The sequence below is a fragment of the Notechis scutatus genome, chromosome 1 (genome assembly GCF_049901735.1).
Source record: "Notechis scutatus isolate UNSWTSFEM ecotype Mainland chromosome 1, rNotScu1.2, whole genome shotgun sequence".
In the NCBI taxonomy this organism is placed as follows: domain Eukaryota; kingdom Metazoa; phylum Chordata; class Lepidosauria; order Squamata; family Elapidae; genus Notechis; species Notechis scutatus.
In genome coordinates, this window is record NC_142009.1 from 81,229,599 (window position 1) to 81,249,103 (window position 19,505).

General features: G+C 40.0%; 1 protein-coding gene across 1 annotated transcript in view; it reads left to right on the forward strand.

Annotated features, from left to right (window-relative positions):
* Positions 1-11,651: 11,651 nt before the first annotated feature.
* The window catches only part of PLG (plasminogen), a 46,258-nt gene continuing 38,404 nt past the window's right edge, over positions 11,652-19,505 (forward strand). The window contains exons 1-4 of the mRNA XM_087969328.1: positions 11,652-11,737; positions 14,422-14,557; positions 16,130-16,236; positions 18,517-18,631. Coding sequence (XP_087825454.1) covers positions 11,689-11,737; positions 14,422-14,557; positions 16,130-16,236; positions 18,517-18,631 — 407 coding nt within the window. The 5' untranslated portion in view covers positions 11,652-11,688. The remainder of the gene's footprint in view (positions 11,738-14,421; positions 14,558-16,129; positions 16,237-18,516; positions 18,632-19,505) is intronic.

The following is a 19,505-nucleotide window of genomic DNA, read 5'->3' on the forward strand; positions in this document are numbered from 1 at the left end:
GGTAGGCATGTTGGTGCGCTTATGCACGCCCCCATAGACACAAATACGATTAAAAATGGTTCCTTGATTTTAGATCCACTCAGTCTGGAGGGACTCTATTCAGCTGGCATCTGCTTACTTTAATATTTGGTGAGCACTGTGTTCCCTGTTTTTCTATTCATCAGAGCCACCTACAGGATATGGTTAAAAAAAGTCATGTTAGCAGCTACAGTGCGAACTCCCCCCCCCCTTTTTTTTTTTTTTAAATACGTGTGACACTGATAGAGCTCACTTCTTTGCAGGGTTTTTTGGTTCTTTGGCACAATGGAGAAAATAACTTTGCTGCAGTCAAATGGTTGAAATGATAATGAATATGGAATAATTTCCTTTTACTCTTCAAAAATGCCTTGGATCCCTGGAGAATTTGTGGAAAACATCAACACTTCCTTGGAGTTGCATTTTGATAGAATGGCTTCCACCCAGTTGTACTTTGAGATTATCCAATTAGATCTGGGTTATGTCTTATAAATAGTCATTTACCATTTGAGTTGCTAAAGATTCTTTTGAGTTTTCTAATTTAGCACTAGTTCTAATTTAAAGTAAGATCAGCCGAGGATTTACTTTCAGGGGGCCTCTAGGCAACATTATGTCTGGTAAAATGATAATGCAGTGATACCACTAATCTGCCTCTGGCTAAGTAAACATTCTCTTAATATAACCAAGCTCTATTTTCTCATTGCAAGTCTGCTGTTTGTGTACTTGTGGATTACAATCTGTCCTTTGCATAGAAATGACTACAGTTAAGAAGAGCTTTCCATCTGCTGGTATTTCAGAGACTTTTGTGGCTTGTCAGCCAGACATTTCAGTTGGTTTAAAGGCATTCTTCTGATAGAATTGCAGTTTTACTGGAGAATGCTGAGCACCTCTAGAAAAAAATCTTTCAGAATTCAGAGTTGAACAGTATGTAACCAATGTAGGCTTGCCTCTGCACATTTGCATGGAAATGAGACAAATTGTTCATGTAAATTTACTATCTCTACAGCTTTACCTTGGAGGGGCAAGTGACAAAACATGTATTGTGACAAACTCTTATGTATTTATGTGCAATGCCATGATGCAGGTACCAAAAGTGGAACTTATAATGGACATTTTGGCAATGGCATCATCATGGTTAGGAACATGTATGAATGTGAGACAATTGGCATGTTGCTTCAAAAATTCACTGCTATAATGCAATTGTTAGTTTAGTTACTAGATTTTTGTATATATTTTAAAAAGTGTTAGCCTTATTTCCTCTGGTCAAATCAGAATCCAAAATGTTAAAAGGTAATTAAAATTACACCCACCAATTTTCTTGCTTTTCTCGGTATATACATGGATATGATATTGGAATTGTGTTATCTTGAAATTTTTAAAATTGTTTTTTTACTAGATGCATTATAAAAGAAATATTCTAATGTTGCAGATTCCATAAACATCATAACATGCTGTAAAAACTCCTGCAATAGATCTAAAAACCAACAAGCCTAAAATAGGCAAATATTGTGCAGTCAAAGCACAATGCAGTCAGTAGAATTTAAAAATTACTAGCCAGAACAAATATGAAAGCACAGGTCAATAAGTAACACTATTTAGCATTAGATAATACTGAAAAAGCATTACCACTTGGGAGACCACTAACATACCCCAAAATTATGGAGAAATAAAAACAAAAACAAAAAAAATTGTGGAAAAAGGAAGTGGCAAACTGCTTCTGTATTGTTGCCAAGAAATTGAACAGACTTGTCCATGTGGTAAAAAAAACATGAAAAAAAACACATGAAAACAGCAGAAGGCAAAAGAGCAATGATGGAACAGAAAATAAATCCCGAGGGGAACAAGGGAAAGAAATACAAAGCATCAGTTTTCCTTACCAGAACCAGGTTTTAGGGTTCTTAGAAATATCTGTAGGATGGGATAGTTTCAGTTTTGGGGGAATGTCATTTCAGACAGGAGACGCTGCTATAAGAGGGGGTCCTGATAGGTGGCATTCTTTAATAGATGGAACCTGGAGCACCCCAACTCTGCCAGATGGGGCCAAGCATATACTAAAGATACTCTAGGACAGGAGTCGCCAACCTTTAGGACCTCAGGGACCACCAAAGTCATAATTTTAGATCCCAGGGACCACTAATTGGTTCTGTGGGCGTGGCCTAATTTGTGGGTGATCAAGCTTTTAAAGATCAAGCTTTTAATAACAAAGTCAAGTCCAAACGCTTGTGTTCTTTCTTTTGATATTAATTTGTGTTGGGTAGTGTATAAAACTGAATTATGATTTGGGTGGAGGCAAAGTACAGCAAAACTGATCAATAATTCAATCTAGAATACAGAACAAAAGGTTAAATGAAAGCTGCTTTGATAAATGAAGTGAGTAATAGTGCTGTTTCAATTGTCCAATCTCAACCCAGAGGGTATCTTAATAAGATTTACACTTTTGGTAAATGTGCATTTGCACCGGGGAGCTGCTCTTTTGGTTTCCAGTGCTGGGTGGGGATTTGTTTGTTTTATTAGATTAGCCTTTTTTCCTCTTCAGAGCCAGCATGGTGTATTGTTTCGTTTCCTGGGATTACTTCATTCCTCAGAAACATTCTTTTCCACTTCTTTCAGAGCCTTGGCTAAAGAATTGTAGTCTTCTTCAGAATTGTACAAGCAAGGATATGGAAATCATTTGCAGATTGCTGGGAGTGTTTTCCTCACACAGAAACAAAATCAAGGAGGAGTGTGACAGAATAACAGAATGCAGAGTTGGAAGGGACCTTAGAGGTCTTCTAGTCCAATCCACTGCTCAAGCAGCAGACCCTATACCATTTTAAAGAAGTGGCTGTCCAGTCTCTTCTCGAAAGCTTCCAAGTGATGGAGCATGCGCACCTCGGAAACCGAAAGCTCAGCTTTCCGGTGCATGCATGCACCACAGGGAGCTGCTGTTTTGATTTCCAGTGCTCCCACACACGCAAAGAGCAGCTGGCCGGCACGCATGCATGCCCCAGAAACCAGAAGCTAAGCTTCCTGGCGCATGCATGCATGCCAGGGAGCTGCTCTTCCGGTTTCCAGCGGTCCCATACTTGCGAAAACTAGTGGGCATGTGTATGCCAGAACCCGGAAGAGCATCAGACAACAGCTGGCATGCCTAGAGAGATGGCTCTGCATGCCACGTCCAGCACAAGTGCCATAGGTTCGCCATCACGGCTCTAATGTAGTATATAGAATTACAGATTCGAATTTTGGAGTGGGCTTCAACACTCATGTTCATAATTAAATATACACCAGTATGTATTATATAATTATATAATTAGTTTACCTAGTAGCTTTCCCAAATCAAATAATACTAGATTTTTAAAATGTATTGGGCAATTAGATTCATAATACATTTTAAATAATAGAGAATACATTATCCAAATGAGTACTGTATGTTGAATGAAAGCTTACCTAAGGAATGACTAAAATTATAATGATACATTTCAGGCTGAAGGTGCAAAATGTCTCTTCTGACTTCCACGATCATCTTCAGAATGAAGTTCTGATGTGCCCAAGATCACTCAAGAAGAATGAATATGACTTAAGTTAAAGCCTTCCCAGTTAGCTCTTAATTTTGCCTATTCCCTAAAAATGGGAGGAATTTCATTGGTGTCAAAATATATGTTGTGGAGATGCAGGCTGACAAACTCCATTCTAAACTTCTCAGTGAGCTAGTGTGACTCACAAGTAGATAAATCTTTCTTAGCATGTCATTTGTTTAGAATCACAATAATATACTGTAATTACTCAAATGGCTCTCATTGTGGATGAGTGAATCCATTGTTTAGGTTTTACACCTTTCCTTCGTTAATTTGCAAAGCCAGCAGAGAAAACACACATCTGAAAATTTGTACGAATCTTCAAGTACATTGCTTTGTTTGTTTTATTAGATTTATATTCCAACTGCTGTACAAGAGCCCAAGGCAGCACATGTAATAATGCCCCTTCCTCCTACTTTTCCTTCAGCATCAAGGCTGTGGGGTAGCTTGACTGAAAGAAGTTGTAACTGGACCGAAATAACTATTTCAACTTCTCCTCATAAACATATTTTTCATATTTTTTTTTCTAGCATATGTATTTTCAAGCAATTTCCCTCCTAATCGATCAGGAAAGGCCTAGCCTCTGTAGAATACAGGAATACAGAGGTGACCTTGAAGAAGGAATGCAAGAAGCATTAATTAAAGAACGGGAAAGAAGAAGGGGCAAGAAAGAAATCCAAGGCAAAACAAGAAACAATGGATGGAAACTAATCTGGGAGAGAAGGAATTTAGAACTAAGGAGAAATTTCCTAACAGTGAAAACAATTAACCAAATGCCTCCAGAAGTAGTGGGTGTCCCATCACTGGAAGCTTTTAAGAAGCGACTGGACAGCCACTTCTCTGAAATGGTGTAGGGTCTGCTGCTTGAGCAGTGGATTGGACTAGAGTCCCTTCCAACTCTGTATTCTGTTATTCTGTCACACTCCTCCTTGATTTTGTTTCTGTGTGAGGAAAACACTCCCAGCAATCTGCAAACGATTTCCATATCCTTGCTTGTACAATTCTGAAGAAGACTACAATTCTTTAGCCAAGACTCTGAAAGAAGTGGAAAATAATGTCTCTGAGGAATAAAGTAATCCCAGGAAACGAAACAGTACACCATGCTGGCTCTGAAGAGGAAAAAAGGTGAACTAGAAATCCCCACCCAGTTTTCTTTCTTCATGCAGCACATAAGCATCAGGATTTGGAGAGAGAGAGAGAGAGAGAGAGAGAGAGAGAGAGAGAGAGATTTACAGTGAACTGCCGTTAACACACTTGTATTCTGCATTTCTGTGTGTAAGGGCGAGAGAAAGAGAGAAATTGTACAGGACAAGGTGATGCATTCACATATTGTTGGCAACAATTGTGTAAGGAGAAGCAAAAAAAACCTATTGAACAGGTAGCTCCAGTTCTTTCACCAAGCTTACTGCTAGATAAACATGTAACAGAATGCAGCCTCAGGCAGTCTGTCCTTGCTTGGAAGCAAGAGCCATTGAGTGAAATGCCAAAGAAGTCTACTGCTGACTGCAGAGCCCTATGGATGGGCTTTAATGAATGCCCAGGTGGGCAAGTGCATTGTGTTCACTGGACCATGGAGGAAATATGGCTGGCAAGTCACTGCACTGCACCAGGCAGGCCCCACAAGTATGTTCTTGACATGGGCTGTCCCTTAATAAGGATCAGGCCAGTCTCTGGTCAGCTACCAGTAAGGGTGCTTTGTGACTTGGCTTCACTCATCTCCCCAATATACCGTATATACTCGAGTATAAGTCGACCCGAATATAAGCCGAGGCACCTAATTTTACCACAAAAAACTGGGAAAACTTATTGACTCGAGTATAAGCCGAGGGTGGGAAATGCAGCAGCTACTGGTAAATTTCAAAAATAAAAATAGATACCAATAAAAACTTTCACTAGGACAGTTGAGAATAAGTTTGATGTTCACAATTTCCTCTTTGAAAGAGACCAGTAAATAGGGAAAAGAAGATGTGTTTTTCACACTTTTCACACTGCAGTGAACAAAAATGGCATCGTAGGAACAGGCTTATTCTCAGTCCAAAGTTTTTTTGTGATTTCTTCCCTGATTTAAGGGAAATTTGGGAAACGATATCACTATCATGAAAGGTTTAATTGATTCACTAACCCAAAAGAAGATGATGATGACAGTGGGAGGCAGGAGTCACTCTCTCCCTTGCAAGAAAAAAGTAAGAGCCGTTCTTATGATCTCTCTCTCTCTCTCTCCCGTAATACAGTCAAGCCCTTTCCAGCACGCGCGATCTGCCGCTGCAGCCAGTACCTTGCAAATGCAAAATCCGGGGTTTTGCATTTGCAAGGTGCAAAGCGGCGGGCGGATCGCGCATGCTGGAAAGGGCTTGACTGTATTACGGAGAGAGAGAGATCATAAGAACGGCTCTTGCTTTTTTGTGCAAGGGAGAGTGACCCTGCCTCCCACTGTCATCAACATCTTCTTCTTTGGGTTAGTGAATCAATTAATTTGGGAAATGATCTCACTATCATGAAAGTCAGTGTTCTCTGCCCATGGGGCGGAAGAAAACGCCCCGCGGCATATCCACGCGCGTGTAAGGGGAATCAGAAATCCCGCGTTCAACGCCTAGCACGCAGCTGTGAGCAAATACTGGGAAAACCTGATTGATCAGAAGGAAGGAGGCAAAAGAGGGAGGGGTGGTGGTGGACGGAGGTCCCACTGGTATTTGTGAAACACTTGGTCGCCAGCGCTTAAAGTCAACGTCCTGGCTCCCACCCACCCACCCACCCAAAGCCACGAAGTCCCCCCAATCGCGCAGCCCAGAATCGCCCTCCCTCGGGGCAGCAACGACGCCCAGTGTTTCCCGAGACAAGAAGCTCCGCCGTGCAATGAAAGCGCCCTGGCTCTAGGCTCTAGGCTCAGAAAACAACGCGAGCCGAGGTCGCTTCGGCTCCGCTCAACTTCGTTTCCTCAGCCCCAGCTGCTTTCAGTCCGCTCGGGAGGAGGGGAGAAGGTGGTGGCGGCTGCTCGCGTTGTTTTCTGAGCTCTAGGCTCATAAAACAATGCGAGCCGAGGTCGCTTCGGCTCCGCTCAGCTTCGTTTCCTCAGCCCCAGCTCTTTCAGTCCGCTCGGGAGGAGGGGAGGAGGTGGTGGCGGCTGCTCGCGTTGTTTTCTGAGCTCTAGGCTCACAAACAACGCGAGCCGAGTCGCTCGGCTCCGCTCAGCTTCGTTTCCTCCCCTCCTCCCGAGCGGACTGAAAGCAGCTGGGGCTGAGGAACGAAGCTGAGCGGAGCCGAGCGACCTCGGCTCGCATGTTTTATGAGCCTAGAGCCTAGAGCCAGGGTGCTTTCAGCTAGCACGGCGGCTTCTTGTCTCGGGAAACACCGAGGCTCCTCCGAGCAGTGCCCTGAGCGGGGGAGGGCGTTTTCTGAGCTGCTAGCCAGGCGCTTTCATTGGGGACTTCGTGGTTTTGGGTGGGTGGAGTGAGGACGAGCGGACGGAGTCCGTGAAGTGGGGCTTGCCTGCCCTTGCTGGCTGCCTCTGCTTCCTTAGGGGTGGGGAAGGGGACTCATCTGGACCAAGGGTGAGTCTCCCCTCAGTTTCCCCAGAAGGATCTTCCGTTGCTTTTGCCTTCTCCCTACATCTTCCCTCTGTTAAAAATCCCCCACACACACACACACTTATTTTCGGGCGGATAGATTTCGTGTCTGAGCATTCTCACATGGCGGTGGGTCTCCCCCCCCAAAAAACAATTAAAAAAAGAAAAAACAATATATCCTCATGCAAGAACTTTTCTGCTTCCGATTACCCCCATGCTTAAAAGTTGCAAAGGAAACACGGAAGCAGGGAAGCGCCTGCCCAGCTTCGGAGCTCCACACCATTTTTTTTCAGAGGGGAATCTGACTCGAGTATAAGCCGAGGGGGGTTTTTTCAGCACAAAAAATGGGCTGAAAAACTCGGCTTATACTCGAGTATATACGGTAACTTGGATTCCACAAAGAACTGGCAGGCTACATTCCCTCCATTCCTGAGTAGAAGAAAGACCAAAGACACAGGGAAGTAGCCTTTTATTTCCTGGGTTGCTATTGCCAGCCATCTTGCCCTCCTTGGTCCCACATAAGCCACCCCAAGATTTTACCTTGGCCAGCTGCACCAAAAGGACAGACAAGCAAGACACAATCATCAGTATCACCTCAGATTCCCCACTGCAACAATCCTGGCTCTTTCTCCTGACCTTAGAATAGATAGAATACCTTTATTGTCATTGCATTCCACAAATACAATGAAATTTGAAAGCGAGTAGCACAGTGCCCCAAACACCACATCACAATCACACTACAGAGTTTTAAAAATTAAAATAATTATAATAAACTACTAAATCACAAATGCACCGTTTGATTCAAGGCAATTACTGTCTTGGAAAAGTAACTGTTTCTCAATCTATTAGTCCTCATTTTAAGACACCTATAACGTCTCCCTGATGGTAACAGATCGAAATATAAATGTCCCTTCCCACTTTGCATTTCTTAGTCCAAAAGAACCTTTGCAGGCTCTCAGATCAGCCACCCATAGGACCTGCCTTCATTTGCCCATCTCAATCTATTCCTGCCTCTTCTCCCCTCCCTACAAAGGTAGTTATTTTTCCAATTGGCAAGTAACACTTGGTGAGAAGAGGAAATGGATCTAGGAGAATCTACCAGTCACTTTTATTAACTTATCCTGTATTAATACAATTAATTAGGGCAGCAAATGTTAGGTCAGTATACATATTTACCCTTTAAAGGACTATCAGATTGTGTGTTAATGCAGCTCCAGAGCTGCAAGAGAATCTATCCTTAACCAGGTGGAAAAGATATAGAGCATAGTGGACTTCCACAAAGTTCAATCCTTGGCTCTGAATTCCTTCACTATTTTATTAACAGCTGGGATGAAATGGGGAGGGAATGCCTCTCAAACCTGCAAACGATAAAAGTGGGTGGCCAAGTCAGAAATAAAACTTGAAGTCAGCAGACTAAAATGTACCAAGCAAATGCAAAATTATTCACTTAGGACACTGAAATCATGGTGGGATCCTTGACTGGGCAATAACAAGCATAAAGTAGACCTTGGATTAATAGTTGATTGCAAGCTGAAGATGAATCATCAGCATATTGTAGCAGCAAAGAATTTCCTTCTTGGGGATAATCAATCCATTATCAGAAATATAATTTTATAGTGCAGAAAGCAATTGTTCCATTTTATTCTACTCTGATTAGATTCAAGCATTCCCCCCCACACACACTTTTGTCCAGTGACAAAATGTATTCAAGTGGGAACAGCTTCAGAGAAAGACAACAGGAATGATCAGAAGACTTGTTCACTGTTGACCTAGCATTTTAAAAAAAATTGCATGTCAGTATTTTGCCATCAGTTTGGTAAGCCTCCGGTAGTTTGGCGTTTGTCCAATCCCTTCTAGATCACTTCTTGCCTTCTGAAAGTTTATTAGTTTTGTAAATAATTATGTCAATGATTTCAGAGTTGTAATTTTTGGATTTCCCCAAACATTCAACAATGACCTAAATTTAGAGACAAAAACATTAGCCAAAATTATTTCTATGCTAGTAGGTAATGTATAGTCAGTCACATGAGAGGAAAACTTCAGCGGTACACTGCTACTTAAATGTGTTCTGCAGTTGATTACAATTTAACCACTATGCTAACAAAAGGGCCAGTCCTGAGTTATCTCCAACAAATACACTCTTCAAGGTAAACCTCTGTGTATCAAAGAAGGCAAACATGATAGATCAAAAGGTCCTCAAAGGTAACGAGATTCAGTCAAGATATCTGATAGAGAGGAAGCAGCGATAGTAGGAACTCCTTCCTATTTACAAGCCAAAACATCCTTAACATGCACTGTCAGCATCTTAGTAGTTCCAGCCTCCAGATGAAAATTGACGTTCTTAAGTAAAAACACAGCATGCAAAGAGGTCATAGAAGCTAGCCAAGAAGAGCAACAAAGATGATTAGGGCACAGAAAGCTAAAACATATAAAGAATGGTTGCAGGAATTGAGTATGTCTAGTTTAATGAAAGGAAGGACTAGGGGTGCAGAGGTGGTATTCAGCAGGTTCAGACCAGTTCTGGAGAACTAGTAGCAGAAATTTTGAAATTTAGTTCGGAGAACCAGCAAACACCACCTCTGACTGGAGATTTTATAGTATCCTTCCTCTGCCACACCCACCAAGACATGCCCACAGAACCGGTAGTAAAAATTTTTTGAATCCCACTACTGTAGGGGTGGCATGATAGCAATGTTCCAATATCTAAGGGGGTGCCACAAAGAAGAGAGAGTCAAGCTATTCTCGAAAGCACCTGAAGATAGAACAAGGAGTATGGATGGAAAGTAATTAAGGAGAGAAACAACCTAAAAACTAAGGAGAAATTTCCTTACCATTAGAACAATTAATCAGTGGAACAACTTGCCTCAGGAAGTTGTGATTGCTCCAACGTTGGACATTTTTAGCAAGAGATTGGTCAATGATTTGTCTGAAATTGTTTAGGGTTTCCTACTTGACCAGGGGGTTGGATTAGAAGACATCCAAGATCTCTTCCAAGTTTGTTATTCTGCATGCTGAATATTCTGTGAAGTATTTATTTATTTTTATTTATTTAGTTTAGTTTGTCAAGCATGCATAAGAAAACGAGTATTAGTATGAACATAACATATAAACATATAATTATAAAATGGGATAAGTATATACATAATAAATGAGTATGAATAATGGGAACAGTAGAACAGGGAAGTAGGCATGCTGGTGCGCTTATGGCCACCCCCTTACAGACCTCTTAGGAATGGAGTGAGGTCCACGGTAGACAGTTTAAGGTTAAAGTTTTGGGGGTTTGAGGATGTAACAACAGTCAGGTAGTGAGTTCAAGGCATTGACCACTCTAGTCTCTTCTGCTCTAGCAAGGTTAATCCTTTCCCAATTATCTATGCATGTTGCCCATATAGAGAAAATCTTATATTTAGGGAGTTCAGGATTGTTGCAGGATCCAATCTGGATCAGTCACTGAGACCAGAAGTTTAGTCTTCCAAGCTTTTGGGCTCATGCTGGAACCCATCCTTAGGGAATTTCTCTCGAAGGAATGTTCTTCTCTAGTTGAAATGTTCAAACATTACCTTGGGGATTGAAGACCAAGTTTTGATTATTAAGAAAGATTAGATATATATTTAGCTGAAAAGATGCTATGGAAATACATATGCTTTCTTAAAGGGGGAATTTCAACAATGGCTAATAATCATGATTCAATGCTTTCTGTACTAGGAACTGCTTGTAACGCTACCAATACTTGATTCCTTTCTTATGTTTCACCAGATGACAATATGTTCGAGTATGGCTGGAGCAAGAAATGCATATGCATAAATGGAGCCAAAGTTAATATTTTAAAGCTGTGTCAGTTGAAAGGCTTTCCCCAGCAGATTTCCAACCATTTTCTCTTGTGGTGACATTTATTCATTTCCTGCCATGTGTTGGATTGGGTTATGCCACACTAGGAGAGTTGTTGTTTATGTATCCAAAAGCTAAATCAAACGTACAAAGTCAACAAATACATCCTACACTAGCTAGAAAACAGCCTGAGTTAGGATTCCCCATCAATGTCATATCTTGAAAAAGGTTGCAAGAAGCTGTATATGAATTTAGCTAAGCAACTCATTAAAAAAAATATCTATTCCTCCCTTCCCTCCCCTCCCCCCTCGCCTCGCCTCTCCTTTCCTACCCTTACCCTGCTTTTACCCCATCCCTACCCTATCCTACTTTATTCTATCCTATCCTTCTTTTTCAGTCAGTCTGTCTATCTATCCACCTATATTTCTTAATGATACTTCATTTTTGATTAAGGAAAGGAAAATTTCAGAATAAAAAAATCTAGGGAAAGGTCTTCTACCTTTCTGTTTCATCAATTCAAACATTTAAATGACATTTTGTAAGATCATGAATTCAAGGTAATGTTTAAACATTTCAACCAGAGAAGAGAGACCCAAAGAACTGAGAGAATATTTAACCGAATTTGGTTAATCTCCTTTGCTCGAGGCTTGTCTAACTGAGCTAAGTCAATAAAACTTTGTCCGCAGACACACAGAGCTTTCAGCACAGAACTTACCTGTCCCAAAATGGAGTGGTGCAAATATATATTTGGATTAGTTTTCTTTTTCTACACAGGTATGTTTCTTTTTTGCTGCTTTTCAGAAGAATGGAGATAATAGATGTCTCAGAAATATTATCATATTTAATGAGTGTTGGACTTAACTTTGGAAGTTTGAATGGGCACATACTGGATAAATGCTTGCTGTTACTAACGTTATATATAAAATACTAAACAATTACATTTCTGTTTCTACGACCTTATATTACAATGAGATCTGATTTTTCTAAATGTTGAACAGTCCCAGGAACTAATAATTCTAAGAGAAACTGGCTGAAGAAGTCTGTGCCCATTTTAATGTAAAATGAGATGTGAGAGTTTCTATACCTAAAATTTTGCAAATTGGGTCCTGTATGCTATGTAATGTTCAATAATCTAAGAACAGCTCATATAAAGCAAGCATATGTATCATATTGTCTATGAAACTTCAGTATCATATATGACATTGCTTCTTCTATTAATATTTATTATTCTTGGATTATATTCCTCTTGTTTTCCTCTAGATGTCTCTTGGTTGTTTAAAAATAATATTACTGGGCAGGCAGGCTATAGAGCTAGATTTAATTAGTGGCGGGACAACTCTATCTTTTGTCAGAAAACATCACAAGTTATTTCAGAAGAGGCACAAACTAAATATGTTTCATATTACAAACAAGTTCTAGGTCAGTTTTCTAGCTAGACAATACTTTCTTAAAAGGGGAATTAAATGCTTCTGAATACAACAAAGCTGACAGCAGCAGCATGTGTAATTCAGTAATTCAGCAGCCATCTTAATGACCATTAGAGCCGTTCTTCATCCTAAACCAGAAAGAAGACAGAACTTCTATACAATAATTTTTAACATAGCCTAGTTGTGTTTTGACTTTATTTAGCATATTGTTAGATATTCCAGATGGACAAGGTTTCTGTCACTTAGGTTTTTTTCTCTCCTATATCAATAGCTTTCAATCAACAATTCACTACAGTGTCAGATGCTGAAGTCCATTAGGACTTCAGGAATGGATAAGGAGAATCCTAGAGGCTGGAGATAAACAACAGTTTTGCTCTTCTAAGCTTATTAAGACCTAGGTCTTCTCCTGCTTAAATAGAAAATGCCTAAGACACATCACTCATACCACTCTGAGCTCAACCAGAAAAGGTAGAAACAAAACAAATAACAATTTCCCAAAGGTGACCTTTTGTTTGCCTCAACAGTTTGCATAAGGCTTACTGGAGACATTCTTTAGAACATAGCCAAAATCAAGCCAGCGAACAAAGGACTTGATTTTGCAGAGTATCATTAACAGTGAAATAAACAACAGCATCCTGGGACTCAAAATCTCACAATCTCTACTTTTCCCATGGATAAATTATGAAAGTGGACAAAAAATTAGCAATGAGCCTGATGATAGCACAACTTTGAGGCCTTGAAAAAGATGGTTTCTGGTATTTTCCCCATTTTATCTCCTGGCCTGGAAACGGAAGATTATCAAGACTATCAAGAGATAGAACTCCACCCTCCTTCACCTGAGGCAGCAGCTGGTTTTTAGAAGAGATGGCATTTAAACACCGTTGCTTCTTCCTAAGACAGCGATAACTACCTAAGGAATTGCAAAGAACTGCAAGAAGAGAGCCAGTTTGGGCTTAGTGGTTAAGACACCATGCTAGAAAACAGGACACTGGGAGTTCTAGTCCTGCCTTAGGAATGAAAGTGACTGGGGGACTTTGGGCCCATCGCTCACTCTCAGCCCAACTCACCTCCCAGGGTTGTTGTAAGGGGAAATAAAAAGAGGGAGGAGTATTGATAGGTTCACCACCTTGAGTTATTTACAGAAATAATAAAGGCAAGTTAAACAAAATCTAAACAAACAAGTAATCAATCAATCAAAACATTTATTGTCAATGCACAACATGTGTACAATGAAATTGAAAGGGTGGCATTATTTCTTTTGCAAATATACATATCCTTATTTGGTACCCGAGGCAATTATTTTTATCTAACTCAGTGCTTTCCTGTGGTGAGTTTATATCAATATAGACACTTATAAAACCAGCAGAAGCGTTAGAAGGATTCCATGTCAAATACTGCAGAAAAACAGTGCAGAGTCTCAGGATCTTCCTTTGCTGTAATCCAGGGGTGTCAAACTCATGTTGTCACGGTGACTTCACGTAATGTATCGGGACTTTTTCCCCTTCGCTCAACTGGGCATGGGCGTGGCCAGCACATGACGCATCTGGCCCGCGGGCTGGGAGTTTGGCAGTCCTGCTGTAATCATTCCGATCGCTGTAGCCCTACTCTGTCTTTCTAATAAGAAATCTAGGAATTATCATTTCATTTGCAGGTTTATCATCCTTTGCTCAGGGGAATCAAACTTTCATCCGCAGGCCTGTTATTCTAGTTCCGAGGACACGATTCCAATTCCAGAAATGTCACTTTCTCACAAGCACTCTTATTCTTCCACTCAGATCACCACACAGTAACTTTGGGTGAATCTTCTTTCCCACCTGCCACTGGAATAATTAAAATTTTTCCCAAGTGTTAATTTAACCCTGTGCACCAATATAATCCTTACATGTTCAGGCAATCTGCAGACTTTACATTCTGGTATACATCCTTCCCTGCATACAGAATAAGGAAGCCTCTCATCTGGTGAAAAGTACAGTATGTATTTGGTATTTTTACTTTCTAAACTCTTCTCACTTTTCTCTCTCTCTCTCTTAGTTCAAGGAGATATTCTGGACAATTATGTAAGGACAGATGGGGCTTGGATCCTTGGTCAAGAATCCAGCACCTACAGAACTTTAACTAAAGCAGGTTGTGGTATCAAATGTGAAACTGAAACAGCATTTACCTGCAGGTAATCATAAGATTCTTGCATTTTATGAAAGTTGCTCAAATGTTTTGATTGTCGCTAATTATCTGAAATCTTCGTTAGAGACGAATGACAGTAATGAAGACATAATTCAGCTAATACTTAGACAGCTTGATACAATGCGGTGCAACTCTACGGGCAGTCCTCGACTTACAGTCCTTGACTTACAACCACAATTGAGGCCAAACCTTCCATTGCTAAGCAAGATAGTTGTTAAGTGAGTTTTGCCCCCTCCCATTTTACTACCTTTCTTTCCATAGTTGTTAAGTGAATCACTGCAGATGTTAAGTTAGTAACACGTTGAGTGAATCTGTCTTCCCCATTGACGTTGCTGGTCAAAAGGTTGCAAAAAATGGTCTCGTGCCTCTGGGACACTGCAGCTGGCATAAGTACATGCAAGTTTCCAAGCAGCCAAATGTTGATCACCTGACCATGCCGGGGTTGGGGGGGCCTGCAATGTTCCAAAGTGTGTAAAACAGTTTTAAGTCACTTTTTTCAGTGCCGGTGTAACTTCAAATCGTTGCTAAGCAAACTGTTGTAAGTCGAGGACTACCTGTATTAAGGACACGTGATTTTTGTATTGAACTGTGATTTGTTTCCAGTAGCAGATACCACTCATGACTTTTTAAATATGACTCTTCTTTTTCACGTGCTGCATTCTTACTATATAAAATCAGGAAAAGGATCCTCAGAAGCATGCATTTAGTATTGGCATTTAATCTGCATGAGGATCCAACGATCTCCTCCATTACAGCTTGAATCAGTAAAAGGAGGAGAATCTTTTGCTCCTTAGCAATTCTTCCTTCGCTCCAAATCTAGACTTCCAAGTAGATTTAGTGAAGGTATAAAAGGTACAGAAGAAGAGGAGAACCCTTAGCTCTTTATACAAAGTTCAGTTGATCTGATCTACACTGGGTTTAATGCTGCTATTTTATGACTGCCCACCTTCTTTAGCTTTTAATGTATTTTGTTCCTGTTATTTTATGGTAAGTTGGAATGAGCCTCCAAATTGGGCAAATTACACTTCGAAATAAAATGCAAATCAACAGGTTCCCGCCATGTACATGTATACATCCGAACTAGACTGTGTTGTTTCTCTGTGTCATATAATATATGTGGGTATATGCATAATTTGGTATTTATTTAGCAATAGCAATAGCACATAGACTTATATACCACTTCACAGTGCTTTACAGCTCTCTCTAAGCAGTTTACAGAGTCAGCATATTGCCTCCAACAATTTGGCTCCCCATTTTACCCACCTTGGAAGGATGGAAAGCTGAGTCAACCTTGAGCCTGGTGAGATTTGAACTGCCAAATTGCAGGCAACTGGCAGTCAGCAGAAGTAACCTGAGTACTGCACTCTAACCACTGTGCCACTGCAGCTTATTTATTTATTTAGTCATGTTTATGTAGTGTACATTGAAGGTGGTGACACTCTGAGAGATGTATGCAGCAAAATTTCATTTTAATGTATGCCAATTAGTGTACATTCAAAGTGACAATAAAGTTATTCTAAGTCTAAGAAACTATGCCTCTTCTCTGCCCTTTCCACAGGGCGTTTCTATTTACAGTGAAAGAGCAGCAATGTATTACGTTGAAAGACAATACTAAAACAGCGGCTGTGTTAAGAAAAGCAGGGGCCATTCTCTTTGAAAAACGAAGTAAGTGTACACTTTTGGATATTATGCCTTTTGCAGTTCTTTAGGTGACATCAGAGGTAGTATTCAGCAGGTTCTGACCAGTTCTGGAGAACTGGTAGCGGAAATTTTGAGTAGTTTGGAGAACCGGCAAATACCACCTCTGACTGGCCCCGTCCCCATCTATTCTCTGCCTTCCAAATCCCACCTGATTGGCTGGTTCTTCTTTTGTTGCCCTGCATAGCAGAACGGAGCTGGAAAGCAAGTTAGTAGGGTGCAGTGGGGATGGAGATTTTGTAGTATCCTTCCCGTGCCATGCCCATCAAGCTACGCCCACCAAGCCATGCCCACAGAACCAATAGTAAAAAAATTTGAATCCCACCACTGGGCGACATTCATGAAATTTGGAAGAATTGTTAGTTGGGGTAGTATGAATTTTGCAGGTGGTATTTTCTTTTTGTCAACGGAACTTTGACCTCAGGAGAAAAAGTCAATAAGGTGAATCAATTCAAGATATTGGTTGTGATATGATAAAACATGGAAGCAAGCAAGAAACTATTTATCCGCAGTTGTTTCAAAGCCCAGCTAAATATAAACTAATCAATAGCCACGTAAGCTTTACCAATCAGCAGCCCTGTAAGATTTACCAATCAGTAGCCCAAGGAACTTGGCAAATGCAAAAAGCATTACAAGATCGTAGTGGGTGAATGCAACATGTTGATGGGGTTTCTGACAGATCCATATGTGCAGATAGTCCTCAGCTTGCAACATTTCATTTAGTGATTGTTCGAAGTTCCAACGGCACTGAAAAAAGTGGCTTATGACCATTTTTCACACTTATGACTGTTACAGCACCCCCATGGTCACATGATTTACATTTGGATGCTTGACAAGTGCTTCATATTTATGACGGCTGCATTGTCCCGCGGTCATGTGATGATCTTTTGCGACCTTCTGCTAGGTGAATTTAATGTGGAAACCAGATTCACTTAACAACCGTGTTACCAATTTAATTTAACAAATGTGGCAAGAAAAGTCATAAAATGGGGCAAACCTCATTTCTCACAAATTTCTCACTTAACAAATTTCTCACTTAGTAACATACATTCTGGGATCAATTGTGGCCGTAAGTTGAGGACTACCTGTAGTTTTGTTCAATGATGCCAACAAAATGGTGTCAGTTATCCCCTCTTTTTCAATGTGTCACACACACACCCAACCGAGTCCAATACTATTTCATGAGATTGGAATACTCCATGAAGTAGTTTAAGGAACATAGGAGGCTACAACAGAGCAGGAAATGGTCCCCTTGATTAAAATTGAAGGTCACCCACTATAAGTTTGTTTTTCATGGCGTCCTATACGTCCCTTACTATATTTGCAATTGGAAAGAGAAGCTGATGTAGGCACCAATGTTGTAATTAAAGCAGCCCTTAATTTCATTTGGATAATCTCTCATTTATCACTCAGCTCAAATTTCTATTCTGTGCTCAGGGAATGAGCACTGGGAATTCAAAGCGTTAAAAAAAACAAAAAACTTAAATTTGGTTTGACTTACATTTATATTGAATCAGTGGTGGGGTTCAATTTTTTTTACTACTGGTTCAGTGGGCGTGGCTTGATGGGCGTGGCAGAGGAAGGATACTCTAAAATCTCCAGTCAGAGGTGATATTTGCAGGTTCTCCGAACTACTCAAAATTTCTGCCACCGTTTCTCCAGAACTGGTCAGAACCTGCTGAATACCACCTCTGTATTGAATTAATATCAAAACTGGTTTAATATAATTATTCTCTAGTCACCGATATCATACTGCATTCCCTCTGAACTATCATAATTAAAATAACCATCTGGTAATAATTTTGAGACCTTAGCTAGAGGTAGAATCAAACCAAACTTGGCAAAGCTGAAAACAGCTAGCCAGCGTTGGATCCAGCACCTACATGGGAGACCAACAGTAAACCTCAGGATTCAATCTTGATTGGCAAATTTTTAAAAATAAGCAGAAGAAGGTAATGACATACATTTTCCATGTTGTAGCCATGAGATCCCTGAAAATCAAGTTCAGCTTGAGAGAATCTTTACCCTTTTAACTAAGTTTGTTAAACATTTGCTTGTAATCCAAGGTTTGCAATTTCATGATCTCAGGTTGCGATCCCCTAATTCAACTGAACATGAAGGCCACATATTAAAATGTTCAACTTGATCACACGGGTGGAGTTCCATCTGTAAGCAATGGTTATTTTTTTGGTGGAAAGGTGCTCTGTGATAACTATAGCAATTTTTAATAACCACATTTTCTTTCAGTGTATCTCCTGGAATGCAGAATTGGAATTGGAGTGGACTACAGAGGAACGGAATCAAAAACACAGAATGGTGTAGTATGCCAGAAATGGGCCGAGAACAGTCCTCATAGTCCCAAGTATGGTCTTTTCCCAGCAAAATGGTCTTCTATTTTCAATATCCGTATGAATTTAGAATGATTTGACCTGAATTTTTGTAAGAAACATGTATACAATAATTCATGTTAGCCATGGCTAAGGCTGCAATCTTCTGCTTGCTTAACTGAAAGGAACTAGCTGTATTGAATTCAACAGGATCTTTTGAATTGAGATTTTTAAAAATTATTTTACTTATTATTAAACTAAATTATTAAAATTCAAAGCCGCCCATCTCACCGAGGCGACTCTAGGATTCTTGTCCCATTAATAAGAACAAGTTTACTGAACAGTTTTCTGAAATTGCATAGAGTACAGTGAAGCATATTAGTGTGCCTCAACTAGAATTTCCATTGGCTTCTCTCTATTCCCACATGTTGCAGAAAACATTATTAAATACTAATGTATCTGGACTACAGCTGTATGAAGTAATTGTTGCTGCTTTTTTAAGCTATCCCCAAAAGCTTTGAATTAATACATGTTCAATACATTTTAAAATATTTTTTTTTATTATCTTCTTCACTTATTACAAAATTATCATAGTGAGTGACAACTTCTGGCCAATTCTTTATGTTCTTAAAAAAAGGTAAAACCATTTCTAAATCATTGCCAGGAAGCCTTCATACCATGGATGCACATGACATTGTTGTTGTTGTTGCTGTTGTTAAGAGACATTGTTCGCTTGTGATGTCTGTTAAAAGTTGTAAGACTGTATTTACTAAAATTTGACTTGGAGGACAACTTGGGAGATTTATTTATTTATTTATTTATTTGATTTGCCAATTGTTTACAAGATAATAAGTATAAGTGTATACATAGTTGTGAATACATGAAATGGGTACATATAAGAAAAATAAA